The sequence below is a fragment of the Dasypus novemcinctus genome, unplaced genomic scaffold (genome assembly GCF_030445035.2).
Source record: "Dasypus novemcinctus isolate mDasNov1 unplaced genomic scaffold, mDasNov1.1.hap2 scaffold_259, whole genome shotgun sequence".
Lineage (NCBI taxonomy): Eukaryota > Metazoa > Chordata > Mammalia > Cingulata > Dasypodidae > Dasypus > Dasypus novemcinctus.
The window spans coordinates 90,043-114,232 of NW_026688225.1; the positions used below are offsets into that span (position 1 = coordinate 90,043).

Sequence of the window (24,190 nt, forward strand, 5' to 3'; positions counted from 1 at the left end):
CTTGTCGGGAGCCGTCGTCTCACGGCTGCGTGGCTGGGGGCCGCGCTCGCACACCTGGAGGGCTCGCCGCCGGCCGGTGGCCCCCGTGCGCGGGGAGGTGGCCGTGCCGAGGCCCGGCCAGGGGACCCTCCCTGTCCGCAGGACGCGGGGCAGGCCGTCGGCGCTGGGCGAGGCCCGGGGACACCACTGCCGGACGGGGGCAGCGCCGGGCCGGGCTCGGGGACCACCGGCCACCCCAGCGGCTCCCGAGCCCGCGGCGCGCCCTGGCGGCCACCCGGGGACACGCCCGCCCGCGGCCGGTGGGAACCGGCCCTGGATGGCCGCCGCCCTCCCCCTGCGCTGCAGCGACAGCCGCCGGGCAGGGCGCACGCGGCGGGAAGGCGGCGCTTCACCGCCCCGGGGCCGCGGGTCACGTCCCAGCGCGCTTCCTCGGGGGCCTGCCGCCCCGTGACTGTCCCGTCCCCCCCAGGGCTGCCCCGGCCCCGGCGCCCTGCTGGCCGTGACTGCCCTGTCCCCGCCCCCCGTGTCCCGTTAGCCGCAGGGCCGCCCTGTCCCCGTGCCCGGCGCCCTGAGGATGCCGTTGCCCGTCGCACGGTGTCCCGCGGCCCCCAGGGCTGCCCCCTCATCCTGGGGGACCCCCGCCGTCCTGGAAGGGGCGGGCACGTCCCGCGGGTCCGGCCTGTGGCACCCTGAGCCCAGCGGCCGCCGAGGCCTGCAGGGGCGGCTGGGGACATCCGTCCAGGACCCAGACGGGCAGAGGCGGCGGCGGCGACGCGTGGCCCCGTGTCGGGGGCGGCGGCCCGCGGTCCTGGGCTCCCCGCCTGCCGTCGCGTGGCCGCGCCCGTGTCCCCCGCCTCTCCACTTGGGGACGCCAGGCCTTGCCGCCAGGGCCGCTCGCCTCCCGCGTGCCTCGGTTGGACCGCTCGCGTCTGCAAGGCCCCTAATGCCACGTGGGCTCCCGCTCCCGGGACCGGGGGCGCGGCTCACCCCGTGAGGCCGCCTCGCCCCAGGTCTGTTTTTTTGGGGCGCCCCCGGGCCCCGCGACCTCGCGGCCGGTACCTGCGTGGGGCTCCTTCCCTCGCCACGGGCAGGGGAGCCTCGGGGGACAGGGCGCGGCGGGGCGCAGACGCGGGGGGCGTCCCGGGCCGCGCAAGGGTGGGCGCGTGCACGGAACCTTCCGGAACCTTCCCGGTGCCCCGTCTGGGCCGCAGGGCTGTGTTCTCAGCTCGGACTTGGCCACCAGGTGGGGTGGCCCCCTGGGGAGGCAGGGGGTGCCTGGAGGGAGCGAGGGGCGGAGGTGGGTCGGGGGTGGCGGCTGATGTGCGTCTCCCCGGCCTGTGTCCCTGCCGCCCCCTCCCCGCACGGGACCGCCGGCGTCCACCCCGCCCGGCAGACCCCGCCGGCTCCCCGAGCGCCCACCAGCCCGCGGCCGCGTGGCCCTTCCTGGTGCGCCGGTGCCCAGCGTTTTCTGGAACCTTCTCCGGGAGCTGCCCTAGGTGGGGCTGGCCCTGCCCTGGGCCCCAGGTGGGTGGGCGCGGCCGCCGGTCCCCTCCTGCCCCCCGGGACCCCCTCCCCGGGGCCGAGCGAGGGCCCTCGGCGCTGTCTGGGGGTCAGGGTGGGACCTCCGTCACGCCGCACCGCCCGGGACGGCTGTGGCCGGGAGGACTCTTTCTGGAAGCTTCTCAGCACGGGCTCTGGACGCGGGGCTGGGCGACAGCAGGGGCGGCGGATGTGGCGCTGCCCGCGGGGGGCGACGCTGCTCCCCGCCGGGTGGTCCTGGACCTGCGGCAGGGACCCCGCCCCGACGCCGGGCGGCGCGGACGTGCTTGCGGGGCCCCCGCCGTGTCCCGGGCTGGACGCGGGCGCAGCGGCTCGGGAGGCAGGCTGGGGACCGCGGGCTCGCGGGGCGGCGAGGGCCACGGGGCCGGCGCACGAGCACACGCAGGCCGGGTCCTCGGCTCTTTACTGGCACAGCAGGGGCGCGCCCCATCGGGGCTCGCGCGCAGTCGCGCGTACAGTGGCTCCCGCTGACCGCGGACTCGACGCTGCGGCGGGGACCCCGCGCGCATCCGGGGCCAGGGCTGGGGCAGCGGCCGCGCCCCCCGGAGCCCGCGCAGGAGGGCTGTGGCCCAAAGCGTCCAGTCTCCCCGAGCGGCCCCCGCGGGGACCCGCTGCGCCGTCGGCCCAGACGCTGGCACACGCTGGCGGGAGCAGCTCCGTGGAACCTTCCGGAGTCGGGAGACGCCGCTGGGGAAAGTCCAGAGCTGGTGCGCACTCGTGTCCCCGGCCACGGGCGGGCCTCGGCGGGGCGAGGGGACCCGGGCCAGGCGCCCGCCGCTCCCGCAGGCCTCCTGGCGCGGCCGGGGTGAGGTCCGAGGCCCGAGGCGGGGTCCGGCCGCCCAGCACGGCAGAGCGCGGGAGCCCAGGGAAGCGCGCGGCCCGGGGCCTGATGGGGTCGAGCAGGGGTCTCGGGGGCCCTGGGGGGCTCGGCCAGCCCACCCTACTCCCCAGGGGCGGCGGCCGGGCGCGATGGTGGGCGCAGGGCGCACTCACGACCCTCGGGGGTCCCAGGAGCGCAGGAGACCCCCGCCAGCCCCCACTGCGGCAGGGGGGCGCTCGGGGCCACGCCACCCCCCTGCCGCCACTTCCCGGACCCCCCGAGACAATGTGGAGAAGCCGCTGGTGCGCCCAGAGCCCCCGGCAGGGCCACGTTGCAGGGGCTCACGTGAGGGGGAGCCCAAGGCCTGTCCCGTGGCCCCTGCAGGGGCCTGCGCAGCAGCTGTCACCTCTGCCCTCCGGGCGTGGCCTCAAGGTTCCAGAAGGCGCCGCGTGCGGGGGGCAGAGGAGGGCGCGGGCGGGCGCTGCAGCCTGGGGGTGGGTGGCCGCCTGGGGCAGCACCATGGCGCCCCCGGGAGCGCTTCCTGGAGGGCGCGCTCGGCCGCCGACGAGAGGGGCGGGCGGCATCCGCTGGGGGGCGGCAGTGGGGCCGGCGGAGGCGGCACGGCAGCGGGTGGCGGAGCCGGGCTGGACGTCCTCCCCCGGCGGTCCCCAGGGACGCGGAAGCACGGAAGACGGGCGCGGGGAGGCGGGGGCACCCACGGGGCACGCCCCTCGGGGGGCAGCGCCGGCGCTGGGCGGGGAGTCCAGCTGCAGAGGCCGTGGGGGCCTGAGGGGGTCCCACGCAGTGCCTGGAGCCCGTGGAGGCCGCGGGGGTCCGTGGGGCTGTGGAGCCCAGTGGAGGCCCGTGAAGGCCCGGCGGGTCCCGCGCAGGCTTTGCGGCCAGTGGAGGAAGCGGCGGTCCCCGCAGGCCGTGGGGTCCCGCGCAGGCTCTGGGGCTGGTGGAGGCCGTGGGGGTCCCGCAGGGGTCCCGTGGGGGTCCCTGGAGGCGGTGGGTCCCGCGGGCGTCCCGCCTCACAGGAGACTGGCCAGGCTGGTGTTGGGCCCGTTCTGGGCTTGGAACTGCACGGGCGGCGGGCCCTCGGTCCACTGCGGGGGGCGCGGAGCTGAGGCCTCGCCGCCGCCGCCGCGCCCCCCCCCAACCCCGCGCCCGCCCCCCGCGCCCGCCCCGCGCCCGCCCCCTGTGCCCGCCTGCCCCCCGCCTACCGTGATGAGGTTGTGCTCGGGCAGGCTGCACGCCTCGATGTGGTCCTGCAGCAGCTGCTGCGAGAAGTTCTGGTGCATCTGCGCCGCCTCGTGCGCGTCCATGGCGTTGCCGCACGCCTTGTTCAGGTCTGCGGGCACGGGCGCGGGGTGGGCGCCTTCCCGCAGCCCGGGCCCCCAGGCCCCCCGACTCCCCTGGTCCCCAGGCTCCCCCGCGCCCCCACCCGCACAGTGGCCTCACCCCGCAGCAGCGCCGACGACCACAGCTGCACCGACATGTCAGGGATCTTGCTGGCCAGCTGCATGGCCGGCACCACCATGTTGTTGCTCTCCTGCGGGCGGGCGGGCGGGCGGCGCGGGGGTCAGTGCCCCGCCCTCGGGCGCCCCCTGCCCTCTGGGTGCCCCCGGGACCCTCTGGGCGCCTCCCTGCCCTCTGGGCGCCCCCGGGACCCTCTGGGCGCCTCCCCGCCCTCTGGGCGCCCCCGGGACCCTCTGGGCGCCCCCCAGGCCCTCTGGGCGCCCCCCGGGACCCTCTGGGCGCCCCCGGGGCCCTCTGGGCGCCCCCCGGGACCCTCTGGGTGCCCCCGGGACCCTCTGGGCGCCCCCTGGGCCCTCTGGGCGCCCCCCGGGACCCTCTGGGTGCCCCCGGGACCCTCTGGGCGCCCCCTGGGCCCTCTGGGCGCCCCCTGCCCTCTGGGTGCCCCCCAGGCCCTCTGGGTGCCTCCCGGCCCTCTGGGCGCCCCCCGGGCCCTCTGGGCGCCCCCTGCCCTCTGGGCGCCCCCCGCCCTCTGGGTGCCTCCCGGCCCTCTGGGCGCCCCCCAGGCCCTCTGAGCGCCCCCCGGGACCCCCTGGGTGCCCCCGGCCCTGTGGGTGCCCCCGGCCCCTGGCCCCCGGCCTCCTGGCCCTCTGGGTGCCCCCCTCCCTCTGGGTGCCCCCCTCCCTCTGGGCGCCCCCGGCCCCCTGCCCTCTTCACCCCCGGCCCGCGGCCCGCGCACCCTGTGGTTGCCCAGCACGTAGAAGATGTGGCCGAGCAGCACGAGCGAGCAGGCCGTCAGCCGGTTCAGGTCCTCTGCGTTGGACATCTTCAGCGTCTCCCGCAGGAAGCGCCTACGGGGACGCGGGCGCCGTGGTGGGGGGGGCATGGGGGCAGAGGAGGGGGACGCGGGTGCCGTGGGGAGGGGAGCGCCGGGGGCAGAGGAGGGGGACGTGGGCGCCGTGGGGGGGGTAGAGGGGGTAGAGGAGGGGAATGCGCGCCCTGTGGGGGGTGTGGGGGGCAGAGGAGGCCCCGGCCCGCCCCCCGCCTGCCCCCCCACCCCCGCCCGGCCACTCACTTGGCCTCGTTGTAGCGGCCCTGGAAGAAGGAGAAGAGGCCGCGCACGTAGAAGGCCGCTGCCCGCAGGCAGTGCGAGCTGGGAGGGCGCCAAGGGGGCGGGTCAGGGGCGGGCCAGGGGCGGGGCGTGGGGTCAGGGGGCGTGGGGAGTCAGGGTGGGAGACCCGGGGTTCCGTGGGGGGTGGGGAATCAGAGGGGGCGGGGCATTAGAAAAAGGGCGGAGCACCTGGACACGGGCGCCCCGAGCCCCGCCCCCCGAGCCCCCCAGGGCCCAGAGCCCCCGCCCGCCTGAGCCCCCGTCCCCGGCGCCCGCAGCCCCCGCTCACCCGACGGGGAAGCTGTGGTCAGGGTTGATCCGCTCCAGCAGGCTGTAGAGCTGGGGGTACAGGGGCTGTCAGAGCGCCGGGGGGCCGCCCAGCCCCCAGACTCGGGGTCCCGCCCCCACTCTCACGCCGCGTCCAGGACCACCCGGGCCTCGTGGGGATGAGACGCCCCCGCGCGGCTGTCCCAGCGCCATGGGGCTGGGGGGGCCTCACACCCCCACCCGCCAGCCCCGGGCCGGGGGCTCGCAGCCCAGGAGCACGAGGGCTGGGGGCGCGCAGGGGGCGCGCAGGGGGCAACGAGGGGGACGGGCGCAGCCTGGGGTTCGTCGGGGTGACGGGGCGCTGTCCCCGGCTCTGCTGAAAGGAGGGCCGGCGGAGCCCTCGGAGCAGGTGGGGGACTGCGGGGGCAGCTCTTCACCACGGGGGTCCACGCAGGGGCCGGGCCCGGCACCCCCAGCCCCCACCCTAGCCTGGCCACAGCCTCCCGGGAGCCGCGGCCGCAGGTGGGTGGGTGGGGAGAAGCTGGCACGGGGCCGGCGGGAGCCCCATGCGTCACCCGGGGCAGGCAGGGCCGGGCTGCGTGGTGCCCCCCCCCCGCCCCGCGCGGTGCCCCCCGCCCCCGTGGTGCTCGTGGTGCTCGCCCCGCCGCGCCCCGCCCCTGTAGTGCCCCTCCGCCCCACGCCCCGGCACCTACCACCTCCTGGTGGCGGCTGCCCTCGCGGATGTACACGCTGGCCAGGTTGGTGACGATGAAGGCCCACAGCTCCTGGTGGCTGGTGAGCTACGCGGGGGGCCGTGGGGGCGTCACGGGGCCGCGCACGGCCAGGGCTGTCCGTGGTGGAGGAGAGCGCGCCGCCCCGCCCCGCCGGCACCCGCCCGCCGTCTCTCGGGACTGAGGCCCCGCGCCTCCCCCGCCCGGCGTGCCGAGCGCCGGCCCCGACACGGCACGGCAGGGAGCTGCGCGCCCGGGAGCGGCGCGGACGTGCACGCGGGGCACCTACCCGCAGCGCCGTGGTGAACTGCGCCTCCGCGTTGTCCATGCAGTTGACCGAGACGCAGTACAGGCCCTGGGGGGACGGCGGGCGTCACGGGGGCCGCGCGCCCCTGACCGCGTGGCCGGGCCCGAGCAGCGCCCCGGGACGCCCGCACCCCGGCCCCGGGAGCCTTCCAGACGCGCGCGCGGGCGGAGGCGGGCGCCGCGCTCACCAGCAGCGTGTGCAGCTGCGCCGCGTGGTTGGAGAAGAGCCGGGGCGACTGCTGGCACAGCTGGCAGACCTGCGAGATCTGGGGCGGGCGCAGCGTCACTGCGCCGCCGGGAGCGCACGCCGAGCCGGGGTGTCCCCGTACACGTCCCCCCGCGCTGGGATCCAAAGCCGCGGGCACAGGCCCAGCGGGCAGGTGGGTGCGCCCCGACGCCGCCGCGCGGCCCGTCCCCTTCCCCTGCCGCACGGGGGCAGCGGTGGGGCCAGGGCTCAGGGACCCCGATTCCCATGCTGGACCCCACAGGCTGGAGCGCCGGGCACGCGGCGCAGGGGGCTCGGCTCTCGCCGAGCGGGGCGTCCCGGTGTCCCCCGCGCCCCCGCGCCCACCCACCTCCTGCAGCGCGGTGGCCTTGTGCCCGGTGACCAGTCGGCACATGATGATGTGCTCCAGGAGGATGACTTGGAAGGACGACAGGATGGGGCTGCAGTCCAGCACTGGGGGGACACGGGGGGAACACGGGGCTCAGGGCCTGTTCTGATGCCCCCATCCTGACTGCATGCTTGCCGTGCAGTGCACACAGGCCCCGGAGAAACGGGGACGCCCCGGCCCGCGCAGAAGCCAGGAGCCCCCCAAGCTGCCTCGGGCCCCCGGCTCCTCCCTGGTGGCGCCTGCGGTGTCTGAAAGGACCGAGCCTGCGGGGCCTGCCGGGCGGCCGAGGGCGGGCCCAGGGCGCGTCGGGGGCCCCAACTCACTCTTGAGCTTCTCCAGCTGCATGAGCGCCTTGTCTGTGTACTTCTGCGCCTTCTCCAGGTAGCCGGCCTGCATGGAGTGCATCACCGTCACCTGCCGACGAGCGAGAGGTCAGGGCTGGCCCCCGCCCAGTGCAGGGCGCTCACCAGCTAGGGGAGCAACGGCAGGGGCCCCCCCACCCCCAGGTGGAGGAGCACGTCAGGATCAGCGCTGCACCTGGCCCCGCGCACCAGGTAGACGAGCACGTCAAGGACCCACCCCAGCCCCGCTCGCGCCCCGGCTCAACAGGCAGACGAGCACAGGCAGGGCCCGCCCGGCCCCGCCCCCCAGGCAGAGGAGCGCGTCAGGGTCAGCCCTGCACCTGGCCCCGCCCCCCAGGCAGAGGAGCGCGTCAGGGTCAGCCCTGCACCTGGCCCCGCCCCCCAGGCAGAGGAGCGCGTCAGGGTCAGCCCTGCCCCCGGCCCCGCCCCCCAGGCAGAGGAGCGCGTCAGGGTCAGCCCTGCCCCCGGCCCCGCCCCCCAGGCAGAGGAGCGCGTCAGGGTCAGCCCTGCCCCCGGCCCCGCCCCCCAGGCAGAGGAGCGCGTCAGGGTCAGCCCTGCCCCTGGCCCTGCCCCCCAGGCAGAGGAGCGTGTCAGGGTCAGCCCTGCCCCTGGCCACACCCCAGCCCGCCTCCACCTAGACGGTAAAACATCAGGGCCCACTCCCTCCATCCCAGTCCACCCCAGCTCACCAGGTAGACGAGCACATCAGGGCCCCTCGCTCCGCCCCGCTTTGGCCTCGGGTCACCAGGTAGACACGCCCACACGAGGGCCTGCCCCGCCCCCGCCCCACCCCCGAGTAGGCCAGCACAAGCCAAGCCTGCCCCACCCTGGCCCCGCCCACCTGGTACACACGCCCATGCCAGGCCCCGCCCCCAGCCCCACCCACCATATAGGCACACACCAGGGCCCCGCCCCTGGCCATCAGGTAGACACGCCCACACGAGGGCCTGCCCCGCCCCCGCCCCACCCCCAAGTAGGCCAGCACAAGCCAAGCCTGCCCCACCCTGGCCCCGCCCACCCGGCACACACGCCCATGCCAGGCCCCGCCCCCAGCCCCACCCCACCCACCATATAGACAGGCACACACCAGGGCCCCGCCCCTGGCCATCAGGTAGACACGCCCACACCAGGGCCCCGCCCCTGGCCATCAGGTAGACACGCCCACACCAGGGCCTGCCCCGCCCCTGGGTAGGCAAGCACAAGCCAGAGCCTGCCTTGCCCTGGCCCCGACCACCCAGTAGACACGCCCATGCCAGGGCCTACCCCGCCCCCAGCCCCGCCCCACCCACCATATAGACAGGCACACGCCAGGGCCCCGCCCCTGGCTGTCAGGTAGACACGCCCACCCCAGGGCCTGCCCTGCACCCTAGCCACGCCCCCAAGTAGGCCAGCACAAGCCAGGGCCTGCCCCACCCTGGCCCCGCCCACTAGGAGACACGCCCATCCCAGGGCATGCCCGCCCCTAGCCCCGCCCACTTGGTAGACACGCCCACCCCAGGGCCTGCCCTGGCCCCGCCCCTGGCCACCAGGAGGCACGCCCATGCCAGGCCCCGCCCCAGCCCAGCCTCCAAGCAGGCCAGCACAAGCCAGGGCCTGCCCCGCCCCTGGCCCCGCCCCCAAGTAGGCCAGCACAAGCCGGGGCCTGCCCCGCCCTAGCCCCGCCCCCCGGAGGCCGGCCCGCCCGCGCCAGGGCCCGCCCCACCCCCAGGAGCCTGCGCCCCCAAGTAGGCCAGCACAAGCCAGGGCCGGCCCCGCCCCCAGGAGGCCGGCCCGCCCGCGCCAGGGCCCGCCCCACCCTGGCCCCGCCCCCAGGAGCCACGCCCACGCCAGGCCCCCCCTGCCCTGGCCCCGCCCCCAGGAGGCGCGCCCGCGCCAGGCCCCCTGGCCCCGCCCCCAGGAGCCACGCCCGCGCCAGGCCCCCCCCTGCCCTGGCCCCGCCCCCAGGAGGCGCGCCCGCGCAAGGGCCCGCCCCACCCTGGCCCCGCCCCAAGGAAGCGCACCCGCGCCAGGCCCCCACTGGCCCCGCCCCCAGGAGGCGCGCCCGCGCCAGGGCCCCGCGCCCGCAGCTCACCAGGTAGACGAGCACGCACATGTGCTCCTTGGGCAGCCAGTGGAAGAGGTCGGCGGGGTTGCTGGGCAGGATCTCGTCGTCGTGCAGCGTGGAGATGGTCTGGATGCACTGCTGCAGCTGCTTCAGGCACGGCTTCACGCTCTTCACCTGCGGCCCTGCCGTCAGCGCCCGCCCGCACCCGCCCACCCGCCGCTGCCCGCGCACTGGCCCCCACCCCTCAGCCCCGCCCCACCCAGGCCACCCGCCCGCTGCTGCCACCGCACTGCCGCCCCACCTGCCCGCCGCTGCCCACGCACTGCTGCCCTGCCCGCCTGCCGCTGCCCACGCACTGCCCTCCCGCCCGCCCGCGCACTGGCCACCACCCCTCAGCCCCGCCCCACCCGGGCCACCCGCCCGCTGCTGCCCACGCACTGCCGCCCCACCTGCCCGCCGCTGCCCACGCACTGCTGCCCTGCCCGCCTGCCGCTGCCCACGCACTGCCCTCCCGCCCGCCCGCGCACTGGCCCCCACCCCTCAGCACCCCCCACCCCCCACCCCCCGCAGCAGCCGCCCCACCCGGGCCACACCTGCCCGGCGTCCAGGTAGTGGGTGACCTGCAGCACGAGGAAGAAGACGCGCAGCGCCTCCTTCTGGATGGGGTTGCCCTGCCAGTTCTCCACGATCTGCCCGCACAGCGTCAGCAGCGGGTGCACCTCCTGCAGCTTCCGCTCCATCAGCAGCAGCTGGCGGGACAGGGCTTGCCGGGGGCCGTGCGCTGCGCAGCCTGCCTGCCACACCCCCGGGGCCCGAGCTCCTGCCCCAGGGGCCGTGCGCGATGCACACACTGCCCACCCCCCCCCCCCGGGACCCGAGCGCCGGTGCCGCCCCGCTGGACTCACCATCCCTCTTCCGAGCAGGAACAGCGCCCTGGAAGAGAGGGGGCGTCAGCCCGGGGCCCTGGAGGTGCGGGCCGGGGACAGGGGAGCAGCAGGCGCAGGGGTGCGGGCAGTGTGGGCTGGGGGCAGGGCCACGGGCCGGGTGCAGGGGTGTGGGCCAGGGACAGGGGCAAGGGGAGCACAGGCGGGGGGGGGCAGGGGCGCAGGAGCCGTGGGCTGGGGGAAGGGGCACAGGAGGCACGGGCTGCAGGCGGGGGGCAGCGGTGCGGGACAGAGACAGGGCATGGGGGGCCTGGGGCAGGGGCACGGGGGTGCGGGCCGCGGGCGGGAGCCCTGACGCCCAGCTCTGAGCACTGCAGCCACCTCCGCGCTGCCCGGCCCACGTGGGGCCCGGCCGGGAGGTCACCGCGGCGTCCTCCTCGTTCCTCAGCCAGGAAAGCGGCGGACGGGAGCCGAGGCCCGCGCTGCCCGCGCCTCGAGCCTCGGGGGGGGGGGGGGGCCACGCCCCCGGGAGCCCTCCCATGAGACGCCCGGGACCGCGTCCAGCAGGAGGGGCACAGGCCGGGGTGGGCAGGGGCGTCTTGCTCAAGGGGGCAGGCTTGCCAGGGGTGGGTGCGTCCTGGTAACGGGGGGGGCGGCACGACGACAGTAGCCCAGCATGGGTGCAACAGACGCCCCCAGAAAGCGCCCTCGAGGATGACCAGGAGGGGACACGCGGCTCAAACGTGACCGGGACTCAAACCAAGCCCGTGGGGCATTGAGAGGGTGGGAGAGGGGACCGCAGGGGCAGGGGGACGGGTGGGGACAACGGGGGGGGCGCACCGCGTGTACTCGGAGCCCACCACGCGGGCGTACTCGGCGCCCACGCCCAGCAGGTCGCAGGCCGACACCAGGTCCTTCTCGAGCGTGTGCAGCTGCTGGAGGGGGCGGAGGCGAGGGGGGTGTGTGTGAGCGGGCCGCATTGCGGCCCCAGGCCCCGCCGGCCGCCACCCCGCGGTCTCGTCACCGCGGTCCCTCTGCGCGTGTATTGGCTTTACCCTCCGCAGGGGTGGCTCCAGTGCGTGGGGGGCGGCCGTGGGGGCCACTCCGCCACCTGCCAACGGACACACGAGGGGCCGGGGAGGACGAGGGAAGGGGTGCTGTTGCCGTCGCCGTGGGCGGGTGCCAGCGGGCAGAGCCAGCTCGGGGGGGGCAGTCCCCCGCCGTGACAGAAGACCAACCCAAAGGGGCCTCTGCGTCCAGGGCCCAGAGCGGCTGGGTCTGGGGGAGCGCGTGGCCCCGGGGGCCGTGGGGACACCAGGGCAGCTCTCAGGGCCCAGCGGGTGCCAGCTGGCGACGCCCCCAGCCATGAGTGGACGCAGGCAGGCGTGGCAGCCGTGAGTGGATGCAGGCCGGCGTGGTGGCTGCGGCCCTGTCCCTTCCGCGAGGGCGCCGAGGCTCTGGGGCCCCGGCTCGGGTTTTCCCGGCCCCTCGGCGTCGCCCAGAGCCCACGGCCGTCCGCCCCTGGTGTGCGTGGGGGGCACTCACGGCCAGCTGGAAGAGCAGGCGGCAGTGCCAGTACGGCGTCTGCTGGGAGATCTGGATCGCCTTCCGCAGCAGGGGCTTCGCGGCGTCGACCGAGTTCTGAAAGGAAACGCTCGGGTCCGGGCAGGGAACCAGAGAAGAGAAGGACCAGCAGGTGGACGGATCCGCCCCCGAGGCCTGGGTCGGAGGGCCGCCCAGCTCGTGCCCGTTGGGGCCTTGGGGCTGCGACGGGCTTGGTTACAAGGAGAAAAGGCCCCTCGGGGGACCCGCTGGCTGGGAGGTGCCTGCGAAGCACCCAAGAGAACCTTACATTTGATTCACAGAAAGTAGCTCCAGTTTAGCGCCTGGAACAAACAAGGGGACAGAACTCCCCGGGGACCAGCGCCTGGCGCCGGCACGCGGTGGGAAACAGGACCCGGGTGCCCAGGCCTGCCCGGCCAGCAGCCTCCACCGGGAAACGAGGCTGTTTGTAGATGCCGCAGCAGAGGGTACGGCCGCCCGTCAGTGAGTGGTCGCCGGGTGCCCGGCGCCAGGCCCGGCAGGCAAGGACGCCACCAAGGCCCCGAGAGCCGGGGGCCCTCCTGAGCTCCCGCCTGCTGCGGCACCCCGGCCGAAGGAGACACGCTGCTCTGGAAAGTTCCTGTCTTACCTCCTGACAGTATAATTCGGACAGGAGACTCGCTGCTTCAAACTTGACATCTTCAAACTGCGGGATCTAGTGTCGTCTCGTTAAGGAACAGTGAAAACTCCAGGGACGTCAGTTGAAAGGGCCTCGGCTCGGGGAATTCCCATTTTTTAAGAATTTATCCTAGTAACGTATACAACCTAACGCGTTCCCCTTTAACCACGTTCGGGTGTGGCTCAACGATTTTAACCAGTCACAACGTTGTGCTACCATCACCACAGCCCGTTATCCCCAGTAGGAGTCCCCCTTCCCTGGCAACCCCTAGTTTTGTTTCTGAGCCTGTGAGTTCACTTATTTCAGTTACTTCAAAGCAGTGAGATCAAATGGTGTTTGTCTTTCCGTGCCTGGCTCACTTCTCGAAGCTCACCCGCCTTGCCACCTGCATAGAACTCCTCTCCTGGGAAGCAGCTGTGGCTCAACCGACAGAGCGTCCGCCTACCACACGGGAGGTCCAGGGTTCAAACCCCGGGCCTCCTGACCCGAGTGGTGAGCCGGCCCACGTGCAGTGCTGATGCGCGCAAGGAGTGCCGCGCCGCGCAGGTGTCTCCCACGCGCAGGGAGTGCGCCCCTCAAGGAGGGCCATCCTGCACACACAGAGCGCAGCCCACCCAGAAGTGGCGCCTCATACACGGAGAGCTGATGCAGCCAGGTGACGCAAGACAAAGAGACACAGGTTCCCGGTGCCGCTGAGAATGCAAGCGGGCACAGAAGAACACGCAGCAAATGGACACAAGAGGAGAGACAAAGGGATGGGTGGGGGAGAAGGAGAGAGAAATTAAAAAAAATTAAACCTTACAAAACAAAAACCAACAACAGTGTACAGAACGTCGTTACTTGACGTTCCTTCTGGCGCCCCATCCCGCCGTGTGCGTGCACCACGTTTTAGTCACCCATTCCTCGCCGTCAGAAGCCCCCTTGGGCTGCTGCTGAAATGCCGCCGTGAACACCGGTGGGCAATTAACTGTCCCAAGTCCCTGCTTTCACTTTTTCTTTCTCCAATTCTTTTGGGTAAGAACCTAGCGATACTTAGCAGCAGGACTGCTGATTCACGTGGGAACGCTACGCTACGCTTCCTGAGGAACCGCCAAGCTGTCTTCCACGGCAGCTGCGCGATTTCATGTTGACACGGGCAGCAGATCTCTCCACGTCCACGCCAATACTCGTGATTTTCCAGTTTCAACAGGAGCCGCTCTAGTGGGTGCAAGATGTTACCTGGTTGTGGCTTTTTTTTTAAGATTTATTTTTCTCTCTCCCCTTCCCCTCGTTGTCTGCTCTGTGTCCATCCGCTGTGTGTTATTCTGCGTCCCCTTGCGTTATCTGGCAGCACTGGGGAACTGCGTTTCTTTGTTATTGCGTCATCTTGCTGCGTCAGCTCTCCGTGCGTGCGGCGCCACTTCTGGGTGGGTTGCGCTTTTTTCCGCGCCAGATGGCTCTCGTTGCGGGGCGCACTCCTTGTGCGTGGGGCTCCCCTATGCGGGGAACACCCCTGCGTGGCACAGCACTCCCTGCACGCATCAGAACTGCACGTGGGCCAGCTCCACACGGGTCAGGAGGCCCGGGGTTTGAACCCTGGACCTCCCATGTGGTAGGCGGACGCTCTATCCGTTGAGCCACATCCACTTTCCTCATTGTGGTTTTTATTTTCATTTCCCTGACAGGTAATGATGTTGAGCACGTTTTCACATGCTTTTTAGCCATTTATATACCTTCTTTAAAGAAATATCTATTCAAATATTTTGGCCGTCCTTTGGTTAGTTTGTTTGCCCACTGGAAAAATACAGCACTTCCTTATGGACTCTAGAAATTAAACTGTTACCATATTACGCTCGCCAAGGATTTTCTCCCGTGACGTGGGTTGTCTTTTCACTGTCTTGATGAAGTTCTTCGATGCACAAAAGTTGACTTTAATGAGGCCCGTTCAGCTATTTTTTCTTTTGCTGCTTGTGCTTTGGGTGTAAAGTCCAAGAAACCATTGCCTGACAAGGCCCTCAAGCTGCTGAGAATGATTTCTCCTGGTTTTATGCTTTTTCAAGGTTTATCTACCTATTCCTCCTCCCGCGTTTGCGCTCGCTGTCTGCTCTGTGTCCACTCGCTGTGCGCTGTGTCTGCTCGTCTTCTCTTTAGGAGGCGCCAGGAACCGAACCTGGGACCTCCCACGCGGGAGGCACTTGAGCCCTTGAGCCACCTGCACCCCGGCTTTACTGCGTCTCTCGCCGTGTCTCCTGTGTCTCCTTGCTGTGTCATCTCGCCACACCCAGCTTGCTGTCTGCTCGTCCTCTTCAGGAGGCACTGGGAACAAAACCCGGGACTTCCGGGGTGGTAGGCGGGAGCCCAACCACTAGCACCACGTCCGCTTCCCCTCCCAGGCGTTTGGTAGCCCTGGCTCTGATATTTAGGTCTTTGATCCCATTTTGAGTTGATTTTTGTATACGGTGGAGATAGAGCTGTCCCTGAATTCTGCCGCACCTGGAGAGCCAGGTCTCTGGCACCTGGAGAGACTGTGCTTTCCCAGCTGAGGGACTTGGCAGCCTTGTCAAGACTCCGATGCCCACGGACGGGGGTTTTCCTTCTGAGCTCTCAATTCCAGCCCATCCGTCTATGTATCTTTGTGCCTCTACCATGCTGTTTGGGCCACTGCAGCTTTGTCATACTTTTTTTCAGTTAACCAATTTATTTAGAAATAGAACAAAACCACACCAATCTATTGCTTAGTAAACTATAAAGCCAACAGAACACCCTTGTCTAGGGAAAGAAATAGAACTTTGCCAAACACCCAAATCCCCTCCTCCGTGGTCCCCGTGCAATCCCAGCCCCTCTCCTGCTGCAAGTACCCGCAGGGCGAGGGCCGCTTCCCTGCATGCTTTACGGCTTTGCCCGTGTGCATGTCGGCACGCTGGAGCCAGCCTCGCCCGCTCTGAGATACTTCCTGCCTTTTCAGTCCCTTTCAGTCTTAGATCCTCCCCTTTCCTTTGTTTTCCTTCCGTCTGAGGGAGCAGATGTAGCTCAGTGGCTGAGTGCCTGCTTCCTGTGTACGAGGCCCGGGGTTCAATCCCTGGTACCTCCTAAAAAATAAAACAAAAAAAAAGACTCAAGGCCAAGATGCTCAACGCCAAGCTTCGTTAACTCCCCAGGGGCTGCGGAACAGCTGCTGTGGCGACGTTTACAAGCGGGCAGGGTGAGTCCTCCACCTTCCTTCCTTTTAGCCATGGCTTTGGCTACGCAGGGCCCCTTACCCTTCCAATCAACCTGAGGAGTGGCTTTCTGCCTCTGCAGAGACGGCAACGGGCATTTTGGCTGGGATCGTGCTGAGCCCGGGAATCGCTTTGGGGAGACTTCACGCCTTACTAACGTTTCGTCTGCCAGTGAGCTCGGAACGCCCTTCCGTTCACAGAAATCCCGTTTGGTTTCTTTTAGCAACGCTGTGTAGTAGTACTCTACGTACCTGTCTACTACGCCTTCAGTTACACATATTTCCAGGTATTCGATTTTTTTAGTTGCAAAGATGAGAGAAATTTTTAAAGAAGAAACTTCGTCCTTGGATTGTTTGTTGTCAGTGCACAGATACAGTACAGATTTTTGGGGTTGCTCTTGTACCTCACCACTTTGCTGAGTTTATTAGCTTGGTTGCTGATTTTTGGGGGACCTTTTGTATATAGAATCCTTTCACCTACAGACAGGGAAAGTTCCCCTTCTTCCTTTCCAGTTTGGTGCTTTCTCTTTCTTGTCTAATTGCTCTGGCTAGAGTTTCTAGTACAATGCTGAATCACAGTGGTGGAGGCGGGCATCCTTTCCTTTCCCCTAATGTTAGAGAAGCTTCCAGTCTTTCACTACTGAGTACAAAGTGGGTCTCTCGATACTCCTTAGCGTACTGAGTAGGTTTCCTTCTAGGGCTGGTTTTCTAAGCGTTGTCCTCAAGAAGGGAGGAAGAATTTTGCCAAATGCCTTCTTTTCTGCATCAACTGAGATGATCATGCGTTTCTTTTTCTTTTTCTGTTAATGTGCTGTATTACATTAATTAGCTTCCTAATTTAGTTGAGCAATCCTTTACACCAGGAATAAATCCCACTTGATGAGGGCTTATAGTTCTTTTAAAGGACTGCTGCATTTGGTTTGCTAACGTTCTGTCGGGGTTTCTTTCGTAAGAGATGTTGGCTCGTCACTTCCTTTTCCTGGGCGTCTCTGTCAGCTCTAGCGTGAGGGCGACGCTGGCCTCTACCAGGAAGCAATCTCTCCTTTTCAGTTTTTTGGACGTCTGAGCAGGGCTGGGATTAAGTCTTCTGGGAATGACTGGTAGAATTCACCCGTGACGCTGTCGGTCCTGGGCTTTTCTGGGTTGGGAGTTTTTGATTTTGACTCAATCTCTCTTCCTGTTGTTGGTCTGTTGAGATCTTTTACTTCTTCTAGAGTCAAAGGAGGTAGTTTGTGGTTTTTTTTTTAAAGGTTTATTTTTTATTTCTCTCCCCTTCCCTGCCCCGCGTTGTCTGCTCTCTGTGTCCACTCACTGTGTGTTCTTCTGTGCCCGCTTCTATTCTTGTCAGCGGCATGGGAATCTGTGTCTCTCTTTGTTGCGTCATCTTGCTGTGTCAGCTCTCCGTGTGTGCGGTGCCATTCCTGGGCAGGCTGCACTTTCTTTCGCGCTGGGCGGCTCTCCTTACGGGGCGCACTCCTTGCGCGTGGGGCTCCCCTACGCGGGGACACCCCTGCGTGGCACCGCACTCCTTGCGCGCCTCAGCACTGTGCATGGGCCAGCTCCACACGGGTCAGGAGGCCCGGGATTTGAACCGCGGACCTCCCGTGTGGTCGGCGGACGCTCCTTCCGTTGAGCCACGTCCGCATCCCAGTTTGTGTGTTTCCAGGAACCTGCCCACTTCACCTGGGTTCTCTAAGTTGCTGGTGCAGAATTGTCGACACTACCCTCTTAGGATCACATTATTTCTGCGCAGTTGGCAGAAGTGCCCGCCTTCTGGGTCGATTGAGTCTTTCAATGAAAGGATTGTGTTCAAAATACTGAAACAGGTGCAGAGGTTCTGTCTGGGGTGACGGAGAAGCTTTGGCAACGGGTGGCAGGCGTGGTGGGGCGACACTGAGAACGCCAGCGACGCGGCCGACGCGGACACCCGAAGGGGGTTAAAATGGGAACGGGAGTCTTGAAAACCTGAAGAAGCAAAACCTCCTCATGCCCTGTCCCCGCTCTCCAGGGCATGCAGAGCTGCCCCCCAGCCCAGGGCCCCCGACCGCCACACGTCCCTGTGAGGCGCGCTGGGAGGGCGCCCGAAGCCCAGCTTGCCTGACTCCACGCTCCCGCGCTCCCTGGGCACCACCTGAGCTGAGGCGGGACGAGGAGGCGCCGCTACCAACGGGGACGAGCAGCGCCCATGCTGCTCCCACGTGGCCTTCCTCCCCGCGGCCGCCCCCACCAGAAAAGGATACCTGCTGCGATATCAGCCACTGAAAGAGAAAGAGAGAGAGAGAAGGGGTCACGCTTGGCCCAGGCCGCGCCGCCGCTCGCGCCTCCCTCGGGTGCGGTCGGGTGAGAGGGTGGGACGGCCCGGGACGCGCCTGCTCGCGAGGTGCTGCCCCTTCCCGCACTGCGCCAAGACCCGCGAGCCGGAGCCGGGTGTCCCGTGTGCGCACCCCGGCAGGGGAGGACAGAAGGGGCGCCCGAGGCCCCGCCCGCCCACGAGGTGACGAGCCGGGGGGGCCAGGGCACAGCGGGGCGCTTGGCTGGACGCCCGGGGAGGGGGCGGTGGGGACACACGCCCGAGCAAGAGCGCTCCCGAGCGGAGGAGCGCGCGGCCAGCGTGGCTTGGGCGGCGGCAGGCGCCACTCGGGGGGAGCGCTTGGAAGGACAACAACGGCTGGTGGCAGTGAGCCCTGGGGAGCGGCCAGAGGTGACAAGAGCCCTGAAGAGTGGGGGGCTGGCTGGAGGGGGACAGGCGTGGCCTCGCCGCAGCAGGGGGGCCAGGAGCAAGTGGGATGAGAGGCCCCAGCGGGGGGGGGGGGGGGAAAGGGGGCACCTGGCAGGAGGAGGGGGGATGGGGAGGGTGCCCAGCAGCAGGGGGGGACGGGGGGGGGGGGGGCCCGGCAGCAGGAGGGGGGATGGGGGGCGCCCGGCAGGTAAGAGCAGTGCCGAGCTGCACCCACAGAGGCCCGTGGCCCGTGCACCCATCACCACGGCCCGCCGAGCCCACGAGGCCTGCCCCGAGGCACGGAGCAGCTGAGCTGCCGGGAGCCCCCGCGCTCCTCCACAGCCCGGGGCACTCAGCGCGGCCCGCCCGCGGCACCCAGGGCCCCCAGCGCGGCCCGCCCGCGGCCCCCGGCGCCAGCGCGAGGCTCAGCCGCGGCCCGGGAGCTCTGAGCCGGGGACCCCGCGGCGGGGAGCCCGGGTGGGGGCCCCGCGTTCCCGTCAGGCCCGCCCGGGACGCCCACTTCCCGGCGCGAGGCGCGCCCCGACCGCAGCCGACGACGGCCCCATGAGGTATCGGGCCGGGGCGTCCAAGGGACACCCCCTCCCCATCGGGGGGCTCGGCCCGTGCTCACCGGCCCCGGCCACGTGGGACCCCGAGCCCTCGGTGCCCCCCCCCCCCGTGTGAGCCCTCGTGCGGGCGACACGTGCTGGGGTGCCTTTCCTTTGGGGGCTCCCTCTGTTTCGTGACGTGAGGGCCAGAGACAGAGGAGGAGGCCCTGCCCGCGCGCGACGCTCTGGCCTTCCAGAAGCTTCCCCGGCGGCCGACCTGCCGCCGTTCTCCCGTGAGGGCGCAGGCACCCCGGGGAGGGTGGCCACGGCCCACGCCGCCACGCGGGGCTGCGCCACAGAGCCCCCGGCGTGGGGACGCGGCCGCCCTCTGCGCCCGGGTCCCCCTTACTGAGGCTGACGCTTCCCAAGGCAGACGGGCACCTCCGTCTTCCACGTCGCCGCGAAGGCGCCCCGTGAGGACGGCGGCCCGGGGGCCACGGCGCGCGGCCAGGCTGTGCCAGGCGCCGCCGTGGTCAGCCGCCCGTCGAGCGTCTCCGCGAGAGTCTTAGTGTCCAAGCACACGGGTCAGGAACGCGGGAATCGCAACAGCCGCCCACAGCGCGGGGACGCGCCGGCACCCTTCACCCCAGGCCGCTGCCTCCTCCAGGTAGTTTTTTAATTTTGTGGCGTGGAAAAATGGCTTCTCCGTCTTTGGCAGCCGCTCCCCCGCACAGGCAGGAGGCAGGCCACGGGACCCCCCCAGTGCGGCGCGGACAGGGGGACAGAAGGGCCCGGGGGCCGCAGCTCGTGCCACAGGGCTCGGGGCAGGGCTCAGCGCCCAGCTTCCGGCTCCCCGGGGCCACGGGGACGCGTCTCCAGCCGTCAGCGAGCAGGGCCCCGGGCACGGCACTGACCGTGAGGCTCTGCACCGGCCACGGCCTCCTGCCCGCCGGGGTCTGAGCAGCGGTGCTGGCGGCTGGAAGCAGCCCTGCGGGGGCACGGGGAGGCCTCGGCGGGACGCGGGCCTGGGCAGGAGGCGTCCGCGGCCCACGACGGAGGCGGGCGGGCCCCGGGGCGTGGAAGGGGCGGGAGGAGGCGAGACGGCGCGGGGGCCGGGCGGGACGCGGCCAGCGGCGCAGGCAGAGGTGGGCCCGGGAGGAGGCCCCGAGCACCGGCCGCCAGGACGCCGAGCGCCGCGCTCCGAGACAAGGCCCCCGCCGCCGTGGCCGCTGCGGGTCCCGAGGAGGAGCGCCGCGGATCGAGCCTGCCGGCGCTACGCCAGGGGGCCTCCCCGCCCTGCGGAGCGAGCCCGGGGCCGCGGGGACTTAGCGAGGGCCGGCGGCGCGGAGCCGTTCCCTCCGTCGGGCGGACAGACCCACCTTAAGCTCAGAGAGAAACCAAGCGACGCAGGTGCCAGCGGCCGGACGAGGCAGCTCCCGAGAGACGAGCCGCCCGGAAACCCGGAGGCAGAGCGGCACTTCCGCCTGCCGGCCTCGGGTCAGGAGAACCCCACGAGGCCGGGCGCGTTCCCGGGGAATACAAGCTGCCGGGACGGAGGGAAAACCTAGCGCGCAGCGGAGCGCAGACGCGCGCTCCCGCAGCAGGTGCGCCAACGGCCCACGCGAGCCCACTGATGGACAGGCAGGCTGCGGAGCGGGACGGAGGCCTCGGGGCCCGAACACCAGAGGAGCCTCCGGGTTCCCGGGAACGGGGGCGCGGCGGGAAGGCAGCAGCAGACGGACAAGGAAGGGAAGGGGCGGCGTCCAGGGGCGCCAGCAGCCGCGGGGCCGGCTGTCCACCGTGGGGCGGGAGTCCAGCAGTGCCCCTGCGGCCCCCGCCGGGGGACGGCCACACGGTCACGGGGCAGGAGTGGTCAGTGTCCCTGGCGTCCATCACGGCGGGGAGGCTCTGCCGGGCACCCCGAGAGCGAGGGGGCCTGCCCGGAAGAGCCAGGCTTCCCCAGCAGCCGCTAGCCCGAGACGGCCCCCCCGGAGGAGTCGCGTCCTAAGGGGCTCTGCTGGGAACACACAGCTGGCACGCTTCCTTCCCTTCAAAGCAGGAGACATGGAAAAACAAAGAGACGCGCGCAGACGTGATATCTTTCTCAAGAGGACCTTAACGGACGAGTGCCGCTGAGGAAGCAGCGGTGTAGACGGGCGAAGGAAACGTTACGTAGAAACGGGATTACTGGGAAGCGGCTGTGGCTCGACTGACAGAGCGTCCGCGTCCACCTATCATACGGGAGGTCTGTGGTTCAAACCCCGGGCCTCCATGACCCGTGTGCAGCTGGTCCACGCGCAGTGCTGATGCGCAAGGAGCGCCGTGCCACGCAGGGGTGTCCCCCATGTAGGGGAACCCCACGCGCAAGGAGTGCACCCGTAAGGAGAGCCGCCCAGCGCAAAAGAAGGTGCAGCCTGCCCAGGAGTGACTCCGCACACAGGGAGAGCTGACACAGCAAGATGACGCAACAAAAGAAACACAGATTCCCAGTGCCACTGAGAATGCAAGTGGACACAGAAGAACACACAGCAAATGGACACAGAGAGCAAACAGCAGGGAGGAAGGGGAGAAAAATAAATAAAAATAAATCTTTAAAAAGCCAACAAGCAAAAAAAGATTACCAAGGAGGCCAGGAGCTCTCAGGAAGGACATGGAGGAAACAGCAGGGAGCGACGCTGCGCGTGGGGCCAAGTCAGGAGGCCGTCAAGGCTCAATCCACAGCACGGACAAGGTAAAGAAAGTGACTGCAACCGAGAGCGCAAGGAACGAGCAAGCAAAAACAGCCGCAGAATATTCCAGAGTCATTTATCGTCAAGGAGAAAGAGGGCTTTAATGCCCGTTACTCCCCTGAGAAGGAGCGACAGCGCCAGCCGTTGGCTCCTGAGAACTAAAACCAGCAGGGACCGTCACCACCACCCCCGGTCAAGCAGCTCTGGAGCAGAGAAGGCACAGCCGCCCCGCGTGGGGAAAAGGTGCGCGGCGCGGCGTGGGGCGGTGTGGGGGGCGGCGCGCTCGTGGGCGGTGATACGAGGAGGCCCCGAAACGGCCCGCGGCGGCACGCTGGACGCAGCGAGCCCGGAGAACAGAGTCGCTTTCACTGAAAGCTGGACAGGTTCCCAGCTGGGGATGCGACCAGCTAGAAAGAAAGGGATTTCCCGGCGCAGAGGCGGTGAAGACCTCGCGAGACCTGGGGTGGTGCGGGATGGAGGGGGGCACTTCACGGGGGTCCAGGGCGAATGGCGGGCTGGAGAGAGCGGCGACAGGGGAGCCATTTGGAAGTGGACTTGGCCCAGTGGTCCGTCTACCACATGGGAGGTCCGCGGTTCAAACCCCAGGCCTCCTTGACCCGTGTGCTGCTGGCCCACGTGCAGTGCTGATGCGCACAAGGAGTGCCCTGCCACGCAGGGGTGTCCCCGTGTAGGGGAGCCCCACGCGCAAGGAGTGCACCCGTAAGGAGAGCCGCCCAGTGTGAAAGAAAGTGCAGCCTGCCCAGGAATGGCGCCGCACACACGGAGAGCTGACACAACGAGATGACGCAGCAAAGAGAAACACAGATTCCCGTGCCGCTGCTAAGGATAGAAGTGGTCAGAGAAGAACATAAAGGGAATGGACACAGAGAGCAGACAACAGGGGGAAGGGGAGAGAAATAAATCAAAACAAAACAAAAACGGGAGCCATTTGAGGCACGGCTGCTTCTCCCAGCCAGGCCTGAGCGCGCAAGACGCAGCCGTGGGGCGGCGCTGGACGCCAGCCTGAGAGGCCCCCAGAGGAGGGGCGCTGGGATTTCCTTCCACTCGGGAAGGCAGAGCGTCCTGAACCAGAGCACTTGCTGGGGGCTCCAGCCCCCGCCCCCACCCCTTGCCCGCAGCTGCCTCGGGTCACCCATCAGCAGCAGGGGATACCCCTCCTTCTCGCCCGCCGCCCTGGGGGGCTGCTGCTTCCCTCCCCTTCCACAGGGACGCCCCACCCTTCAGGGGGGCCCATCTGGCCACAGCCCCCCAATACCCCTCCCTCCCAGATACGGACACTCGGCAGACGGGCAGGGGCTGTTTTAGCCGTTGCCGACCCCCCCGGCCCCCTAAACGGAGCCGCAAACCGACCGGCTCTCACCACGCTACGGGGACATTCGGACTGACCCCCGGTCAATCAGGCTGAGCAATCTTTTGTTTTACTCGAGACGCCGCTCCTTTGAGCGGGAGAACGCTGAGTAAACGGCAGACACAGAATGACACGGATTTCACGGCCAGGCTGTGACGCGACACGGCTCCCAAGTTCACGAAGGGCCACGGCGCCCGCTACTTCCCCACTTGCCCCCAAGCGTCACGACCCTACACACGAGGCAAGAAAGAAAGGGGTTGCTGGATGACGCCCGGGGGGGAGAGGGGACGGGGGTGGGGGATGACAGGAGCGGGAGAAGCGGCCGGCGGAGAGCAGGGGACGGAGGGACGGGCTCCTGGATCGCGGCTGCCTCCGCCACACCTGCCGCTGTCCAGCCTTCCAACAACCAGCGCCAGGCTCTAGATCCGGGCGCCGCTGACCCTCTGGAGGCTCCGAGGGGCCAGACCCCGGTGTCCAGGAAAGATTCGCTTCCCCGGGCCCCAGGTGGGACAAGGGGGTCTCAGATCCCACGAGATGTCCCCCCGAAGCCCCTGTCCCGACCCGCCCCTCTCCAGGGTCACTCCAGGAAGTGCCTCCAGGCTGACACTCGAGGAGCGCTGCAGGCGTGGACACTGCGGGACCCGGGGGCGGCCCCGCGGGGAAGGGGGTCCCTGGTGAACACCCGCTGCTCCCGTCGCTACGGACAGGCGGCAACGCCGACGCCCGAGGGCGGGTCCCGGGGCCCAGCGCGGCGCCCGCGGCGGGGCTGGACAGGAGGGCGGTGCGGGGGGCGGGGGAGGCCTTCGCGGCTCCGGGGTCCCCCCCGCCCCGGGCGGGCGTCCCGCGCTCACCGCCTTCTCCAGGTGGCTGCGCGCCTGCTCGCTGTTCTTGGTGTGGTGGTAGAGCACCGAGCCGAGCTGCAGGTGCGTGCGGGCCTCGATGCGCTGCGGCGGCTTGAAGGGGAACACGGCCTGCAGGCAGTGCACGCACAGGCGGATCTTGGGCGGGCTGGACGTGCGGAAGTGCTCGGCGAAGCCCAGCAGCGCCAGGTACCACGACTCGGCCGCCTCGGCCTGCGCCGCCTGCGCCGCCGCCGCCTGCGCCGCGGCCGCCGCCTGCGCCGCCATCTTGGCCTCCGCCGACGACGCGCCGCGGGGGAAGCGGAAGCAGGCCCGCGGGCGGGGGGGCGGGGCCCGGCCTCCTCGCGCCTCTCGCGAGAACTGCCGCGCAAGG

The 24,190-nt window shown here is 69.9% G+C and overlaps 1 protein-coding gene across 1 annotated transcript; it reads right to left on the reverse strand.

Moving 5' to 3' along the window:
- Window positions 1–1,946: 1,946 nt before the first annotated feature.
- On the reverse strand, window positions 1,947–24,096 carry MAU2 (MAU2 sister chromatid cohesion factor). Its single transcript, XM_058292734.2, has 19 exons — window positions 23,809–24,096; window positions 17,833–17,850; window positions 12,367–12,432; window positions 11,721–11,816; window positions 11,016–11,110; window positions 10,197–10,224; window positions 9,885–10,040; window positions 9,319–9,465; window positions 7,209–7,299; window positions 6,847–6,950; window positions 6,460–6,537; window positions 6,255–6,320; window positions 5,948–6,034; window positions 5,257–5,306; window positions 4,932–5,009; window positions 4,596–4,707; window positions 3,842–3,932; window positions 3,604–3,731; window positions 1,947–3,486 (listed from the first exon to the last, which is right to left on the reverse strand). The coding sequence occupies exons 1-19, from the start codon at window positions 24,082–24,084 to the stop codon at window positions 3,412–3,414; spliced, it is 1,842 nt and encodes a 613-aa protein (XP_058148717.1). The 5' UTR covers window positions 24,085–24,096; the 3' UTR covers window positions 1,947–3,411.
- Between the last annotated feature and the right edge of the window lie 94 nt (window positions 24,097–24,190).

Coding starts and splice junctions, on each gene's coding strand:
- MAU2 (XM_058292734.2), bottom strand. CDS start 24,084: ATGGCGGCGCAGGCGGCGGCCGCGGCGCAGGCGGCGGCGGCGCAGGCG. Junction 9,466..9,884: donor ACTACCTGGACGCCGGGCAG/GTGTGGCCCGGG, acceptor GCAGGGCCGCAG/GTGAAGAGCGTGAAGCCGTG. Junction 4,708..4,931: donor GGCCGCTACAACGAGGCCAA/GTGAGTGGCCGG, acceptor GCGTCCCCGTAG/GCGCTTCCTGCGGGAGACGC.